We start from the raw sequence: 8054 nt of genomic DNA on the forward strand, positions 1-8054 counted from the left end.
CAGCTATTCCTAATTTGCAAAGTCATCAGGTAGCACAACAGTTTAAATATAAAATTACTAATAAAAATGTAAAAATTGGTATATAGTAGAACATATGGGATATAATGGTGGTAAGCAGTATCTTAGGGTCATAAGATATTCATACCCGCAGAGTGTAAAAAAGTCAAGACTCGCTTCCAGCTGTACCAGTCATGCAAAGGCCTTACCTTCATTAGCAAGAATAATGCAACAAACCACTTCCCACAATTGTGTTGATTTTTTTTTTTTATATACCTCATATGCCGATATCGTGCCTTTACATTTTAGCATGTTTTTGCCCTTACACACTCCAGAACTCTGAAGATGAGACTTTTGGGTGCTTCTGTGGATGAGTGACAGTTAGTAACGAAAGTGTTAATGTGGTCTTTGGCACCTCTATCTCATTAGTAAAGCAAAGTCCTGCTCCATTTTTTCTTTAATAAAAAAAAAATCTCATCAGTGGTGCACTCTATTAGCACTGAAGAGCAGAAGAGGTCTGTACAGCCTGATGATAGGAAAACACGAAATGGCAATGTATGTGTCTACAATTGTCTTTCCAATCAATTGCACAGAAGCTTGGTCCACTTCTTCAGTTACAGTGTAGTCCTCTTCAGAACTTTGGTTACAGCATTCATGTTTTGGCAAAAAAACAGAGCAGATGCTTTTCTTTTCTTCAGGTAGATTTCTCATTGTCCTCTCCTGTCTTCTGAACCCGTGAATATTTTTTGCATGAAGATTTGAAGCAGCTGGGAGGCCAAGATATTGGCCAGGAAAAGCTACAAGGAACAGAGCCTTGCACATTTTTCTCAAAGAAATAAAATATTGGATACCACCATGCTCGAGAGAGAAAGTTTGTCTGCGAAGAGACCTTTAAAGTCTGTATTGGCACAAGTAGGTAAAGAGGAAAAGGAAACAGACAATCAGTTTGAAGCATTATAATCAATTACGTTGAAGTCAAAACAACTACAAAAATGCAATATATTTGCATGCCTTTCTGCACAGATGAGGTGTGTTTAGCTCAGAAAAAACAGAATATTGAGATAGTGTATACATCATGGCCTAAATGTATATTACAAACAGCATCTTTAACACAAAGGGATGCTTTGTTGCTGTACAAAATTTAGGAAGACAAAGCACTTATATCTTTTTCAACATGAGTCCTTTCAGGTATGTCATGTTTCCACTGATGACTAAGAATTGAAAACTAGATGAAAATAGCTTGAGCGCTATGCTCCTACTTGAAAGTGTTCTTGAAACAACTGCTGCAGATACCTTCCAAACGATGTACTTCTAGTACACTGACACTTACAGAAGAATTGTCATTAGAACTTTAGGTTGGTCAGAAATTTTATTACTGAACTACTGTTTATTCATAAGCTTACACAAACAAGGGCTATTCTATACATTCACTACAGCAATAAAACCTTGAAGTTAAAAAGTGTTTTTAAGCCAAAATACCAGAAATTTAAAAAAATAACTTTATAAGAAGTAAATTTTGAAATAACAGGTACAGATCAAAACCAGAACATCTTATTCCATTAAATATTTACTTGAACCACAGTCAAGTGAAACGCCTCGCCCAGTCTGTTTAAACTTCAATATGAAACCTCTATTTTTATTTTGAAATTAAGAACTAATTTTGACCTTTGAGCAGTACTACCAAATGGATTCTAAAGGCATTTACTACTCACCTTTTCATTAGCCATTGAGTGGTACCACCAGAAAAGCCGTGTGGTGATATAGTAAGCAATGATGACGTCTATGGTATAGTGTTCATGAGCAACAAGGATACAAATTATGCCAGCAGCACTCATTAGCCAGCAGATTAAGTGATACCACCAAAAATGACGCGGTGAATCTGTAGAACATGGAGGTGACAGGAAAACATACACGAAAAAAGCCAAATAAATTATTATAGCAATCCACAAAGGGAAGGGGAAAAGATAAAAAAGATTATTTAATTAAGGCTACTAAGTTTTAAAATATAATTAACTTGTACCACAGCAGTACAAGAAACCTGTTTTGACACAGAAAACAAGACTAAAGCATTATGTGAACTTACTGAGGTGTTCTTACTTTGTAAAGTGAACCCAAGATGAGCTTTCATTAGAGACAGCACTGTCACCCATTTTCTAGTCAAAGCTGTTCTTACTTTGTAAAATGAACCCAAGATGAGCTTTCATTAGAGACAGACAGCACTGTCACCCATTTTCTAGTCAAAGTTAAGTTTTCCAGTTAAATCTCTTCTAGGGTGTGGGGTGCAGAGGAAGAGATAGAATTGAGGCAAGACACACTTTGATTATTTTACTTGGGTGTATTGAATCTCTTTTTACCGTCTATGCTGAAGTAAACCTACACTCAAGTAAAGTGTCTAGAATTGATATAACCTGAGCAGAGATCACAGATCAAACAGGAAAACACCCTCTTATTTTATTTCCTAGGTTTTAACTACTTTGCAAAAAAACTTCTTTTCTGTGAAACGGAAAACACTGTATGGGGAAGTACAATATGTGAATTTATAACCTTTCATTAAAGGTTAACAAATGGGAGTACAGCTATTCTTCAAAATGCATTTAAACCACTTCAGTGGAAGAGTTACTCTGCCCTCCCTTCCCCACTGCAAAATGCCTTGGATGTCACAAGGACCATTCATAACTTCTGACAGCCTAACAGGCTTCATTTCATTCGCAGTGGGAGGTTTTGGCACCTCTTGCCTTGTGGGGCAAAGGTCAGCCTTTACTTTCACACAATACCAGCAAAAAAGTTACTGACATCAACAAGCCTACCCAGCAGTAGTTTGAGAGGCTTGTGCAAAATAGTTATTGTAGGAGGACTTAAATTTTGGTGCAAGTGTCAAAACAGTAGTCTTAATAGTCTTAACTGTCCCCAAAACACTGGGGATAAATCTCTTATCTGCTGATTTAAAAAAAAAAAAAAAAAAAAGGTAAGGAGCCAAATCATCTCAAGAAGTCGATGAAAACAGCTCCAAGCAAGACAGACATACCAAGGCTAAAAATGTAAATAACTATTTTGGGCAAGAGGGAATAAGTAAAGAAGCAGCAAAGGACAAAAGGAAGAGAAGAGCAAAAAATCCACTAAGCCAGGAAAAAACCTAAACCTCAGAATACATCTTGTACTGAAGATGTGTCATCAGAAAAGCAGAAAAGAATACTATAAGCAACCGCTAATTCACAGCAATTATAGGGCTTAAGTCCTTGCTCAGGTAACATTTTGCTAATTATATGGGAGGCAGGAAAAGAAAAGCTATGCATTTCTCATTTATGGAGCATAACTTCACTGATATATATGCCTAACAATTAGGCAGCAGTCAAAGGGCTTATTACAAGAATTTGTATGACAATTCCTCCAGCCCCTTATGATAAAAGCACATGAGTTACACTAGTCCCAAAAATACTGGGTTATCTGCATCCTTCCTGGTACTGAAGATATTTAAGAGTACATGACTAGCATTAAGCTGCAGTAACATACACAAAACAAGGCAAAGAACAAACCTATTATGAAGCTATTTTCCTAATACTGTTCTGGTAATTTTGATGAGTTACACACACCATTCCTCCAGTAACGTTCACTTTACATGAAGGAACTAGGCCTAAGAATCAGCAGACTACAATCAGCATTGTAGATCTCTGAAGAAGGATGTCTCACATCCACAGATTTGAAGTTTGTCATATTAAACAGGTGGGTTTGTATCATGTTTTTTGTTTAAGGCAGGATGTAGCACTGCAACACTTCCTTCCCTCAAGATTTTAATAAAAGCAAGGCATTCAGCTGATGCTGGCTAGTCTTGTTTTTGTTTCAGTGAGAATTACACGTTCCCATGAGCCAAGCTAGCATTTGCATAGTTTAGGACACAACAGTAGGAGAGAAGATTCCAATTCCAAACATGTGAACTGGAAATGGAACTCCCCACTACGCATTCATGAGCAGCCAAGTTCCCAGGGTAGAAGCATTGCTTACCACACATCAGATTTAGAAGCTGGTGCTTCAATTGTGCAGCACAGATAAATTTTCCCCCCCGTACCTCACGGCAATACAAAGCAAAGGGGGAAATCATTACCCCAATTATATCTTCTGTGTGCTTGCCAAATTCTTATCAACTTCAAAAGGCATAAGTAGGAGACTAACAGAAGACATCCGAGGAGCATAAATCAACTTTCCATTGTTTGGAGTAACTGATGTACAGCACTCTTAAGAAATAACATTGCTTCTGGATGTAGTACAAGTGTGCAATGGCACTGTGCTCGAGCCACAAAGATCCCTTAACCTCTAAGGTGTTCCAGGCTACCTGCAGTTACTCTGCATAATTAACTATGGTATGCTTTACCCAAAATCTGAATAACCTATCAATGAATAATGAAGAGCTAGCTTGCTTCAATCAGCCAGTAAACACTCTCTCTATAAAGATGGAAGTGACATCCCCAGTCACATTAAGCCCTTTCTTAAAGGGCACACCACTTACTACACTTGGGTTCCATTTTTGCTCAGCACACCCACACATGCACAGTCTGTGTGCAGCTGACCAGTAACTTTTAGAGGGCAACAGTTTTTCTGGGGACTTTTATCATGCATTTTCTCAATACAATAGATTTGAACAAGAGAAGTGCATTGAAATACCATCACTTACACTCTTTGATGAACAGGTAGATCAGTGTTAATACCACAGTGTGACCACTAAACAGGAAGTCTCCACAGAGGACGTGTGATCCAGTTATGGAGAGACCACCACCAGAAATCAGTCGCAGGATCCTCTGAACCTTGGCCTGAGAATCTCCATTCAACTAGAACACCAGAAAAAAAAAGTACAAAAAGTTTAATTAAGATACATAATAGGTGACTTGAGCAAACTTCTTGCCCAAACATACACGGATTCAGGGAGATAGGGAGAAAAGGACACAAATTATCTTCATTTTCTTTGGCTTTCTTTTACATGTTCTCAAATAAATAAGCATGCATATCAAAGTTGACCTAACTACACTGCCACAAAAATTTTAAAATATTCTTGTAGAAATATTAGCACATACATGTTTTTGTATCTATCAGCTCATTTAAATAGCTGAACTTGGTTTAGTCACATTTATATAGATTTTGCAGATTGGAAGCAGGGACAGGCAGCTGACTTCAGGTATTGTGACAGCTCTTGGCAAAACAGTGTGAGAAACAAGACAAAGCATGTAACATTTTTATTTTTTTAAAAAGGATATTGCAACACAAGCTTGTGTATGAGCCTGTGAATTACAATATTGACCTTAGATATCCCACCATGCAAGAAAAAAATATTGCTGCAGTATTAGTGATTAGCTTGAGCTTCAGAAGCAAGTTTACTGATTTGGTAGCAGGTAAGATAAGTACTTCTCCTTTAAAGCATCTTAACTGCAGCAATGGCTTGAGGCTCCTTTCTGTATCACACAACTTTTGGTTCATTACTATCTATGTTCCTGAAAACATCAACTGAAAGTAAGTTGTGTCATTTAATAAAACCTGGAACATTATCTTCTGTTTGCTCCAATGAGCCGTAAGGACTCGGGCAGAGACTAAGGCAAGAATTAGGCAGCAAAAACTCTTACCTTTGGCGCACACTGAAAATGCATTCCAGGCACAGGTAAAGTGGTAACGTACATAGTAATACAGCGGTACAGATACAAAGTTCCTATTATAAAAAAGAACCTACGTCCCACTATTGATCTGAAAAGGAAAAGGGGAAAAAGACTGAGTACAAAGTTGACTCGCAGGATACACATGTAACAGTTACAGAGCTCTAGCTTTACTATATAGCTGAATCTCTAGAATTAAAGAGCAGGTCCACCCCCTGTGTCCACCATTCAATTCTCTAAATTGAATACTAAAAAGGTCATTCTTCAGCTTTAGGTCTTGCTAGCTCATAATAGCACACAACTACCACAAAGCTCTCAAAGCCATATAACCAATTTAACATGGCCTCAGTCTTAACTTAAGTGTGCAGTCAGGCTTAGTTTTCCTTGACTCGGTGACCTTTTCTTTTAAGTCCCATATTATAGCCACATACTTGACTTAAATATGCATAATTTAAGCAAATAAAGACAAAGGAAAAAGCCTCTAGTTGTAGAGGACAGTTTACATCATTGTGATCTCCTCTGTTTAAAAATCACCATGCCAGTAAACAAACTTTGAGAAGTCCAAACCCAGAATAAATTTGCCTAGTACAAAGTAGGTGTTAGAAATTCAGGTTTAAAAAACATGATTCGATAATCAGGAGAAACTTGTGTTTCCATAACCAGCATGGACACTGGAACATTTTCCAGTGAAATCACCCCTTTGTAATTTTCCTGCCACCACTGCTTCACAACATTGCTACAGATGCTACTGTAAGATTTGTTCTACCCAAAGTGAAGAAGGGAAACCAACATACTGAAAATAGGCAGCAGAGGGGGGGGTGGGGGGTGGAAATCTACTTACTTGTATCTAAGAAACAACCACTGGAATATCCATAACCCAACTAGTATCATTCCATTTATTTCTGATACAGAAAAAGCCCATTTCACACGATCAATATAATCAAAAAATTTGTCAGGCAAGGGAGGGCTTAGTTCCTTTGGAGGCACTCTCTCATGGACCACAGTGATCATGACAGTTGTTAGAATCAAGTTGAAGAGAGCATAGACAAAGGCAATGCCTGTTTTCCACCATTCCAGAGGAAATTTGTTCCTAGACTCAGCAGGCATAGCAATCTGGATGTAATCAGGGTATTTCTTTGTTGTTTTTCGCAAGCCATTAGATAAGCTCTTTGGTTTGCTAGTGCCATTTTTGTTCTCCTCAGTGACAGAGAGAGTAGGTCGTGAGTAGCTATTAGAAGCGTCATTGTTCTGACCCTCCATATGCTCTTCAAGCTTTGCTGTCTCAATGGTATTCATTCCCAAGCTGTGTGGCCAAATCAGGTTTCAGTAACCAGTTTCTGTGCTCTCTAAAGTCTGATATTCCTCGAAGTCCAATGTTCTTGTTCCCAGATGATTGTTTTTTCCGTAAAACTCTAAAAAGTGTCCATTGTGCTTTCACTATTCAGACACTGTAAAGCAAGTCATGAAGACAAATCTTTCTTTCCTTCAGAGCTGTATCACCTGCAAAGAAATCAAAACAGATAGTGAGAACCTTCAGAACTAGTAATGTGACACTGAACAGATATCTTATAAATGCTTATTCTAAGTTCCATCCAAGTCTACTTATATATACAGTCAAAAGGCAATCTAGAGACAGGTGGTTACTGTGAAATAATTCAAGCCAGTTCCTACTGAGTAACTTGATAAATCTTTGATCAGTTTATGAACTAGTAGCAATTTGGGCTTTTTTTTTTTAAAGGACAAAATCCACAGACTTTAATGATCATGCCAGCACTTGCTTTGTCAGTTGTCAAAATTAAGACTAATCCATGTTTGCAGCAATACTGAATTTTATTGCCTAGGGGCATTCCATACAAAATATCTCCTTTTGCCCAGGGTCGCTACAGATTTTAACACAGTTTGTCCATATAGAACAGGTAACCTTGTTAGTCCAGGTGACAGGACAGAAAACAGAAGGGCACTACAGGATTTGATTTTGTAGGGCATAAGTTAATTTAGATTCATCTAGAAAATCTACTCAGTGGATAGCTCCATTAAATTTTTATGGATCAATTTGAAAAATGTCTACATAGCTACTGTAGTGCCCACTAAATAATGTCTGAAATTTCAGAGAACAGAGAAGTATGCCTCTGGATTGGATTCTTAGTTAATAGTAACCTATATGCAGAACAGACTACAAGTGGATCCGAGTTTGGCCTTTAGTTACTGAAAAATATGTTCAAATAGGGTTTTTTTTTTTAAAAAAAAAACAAGAACAAGACTCATTATCGCAGAGGATTTATTTCAGGCAGGATCTGTCAATTCAGTAAAACATCACTAGATGAAAAAAGTTAGATAAATGCATATTTTGTAACATTTTCTACAAAAATAAAAGAATGGAGTTCACTTCTACAGAACTGACATTGCACTATTTGAAACAAAGGT

The 8054-nt window shown here is 37.4% G+C and overlaps 1 protein-coding gene across 1 annotated transcript; it reads right to left on the reverse strand.

The window, feature by feature from the left end:
• Nucleotides 1-433: 433 nt before the first annotated feature.
• SGMS2 (sphingomyelin synthase 2) lies at nt 434-7156 on the reverse strand. Its single transcript, XM_010176178.1, has 5 exons — nt 6472-7156; nt 5604-5721; nt 4664-4817; nt 1710-1876; nt 434-895 (listed from the first exon to the last, which is right to left on the reverse strand). The coding sequence occupies exons 1-5, from the start codon at nt 6924-6926 to the stop codon at nt 692-694; spliced, it is 1098 nt and encodes a 365-aa protein (XP_010174480.1). The 5' UTR covers nt 6927-7156; the 3' UTR covers nt 434-691.
• Nucleotides 7157-8054: the final 898 nt, after the last annotated feature.

This window comes from Antrostomus carolinensis, unplaced genomic scaffold (genome assembly GCF_000700745.2).
Source record: "Antrostomus carolinensis isolate BGI_N321 unplaced genomic scaffold, ASM70074v2 scaffold7499, whole genome shotgun sequence".
NCBI classification, from domain to species: Eukaryota; Metazoa; Chordata; class Aves; order Caprimulgiformes; family Caprimulgidae; genus Antrostomus; species Antrostomus carolinensis.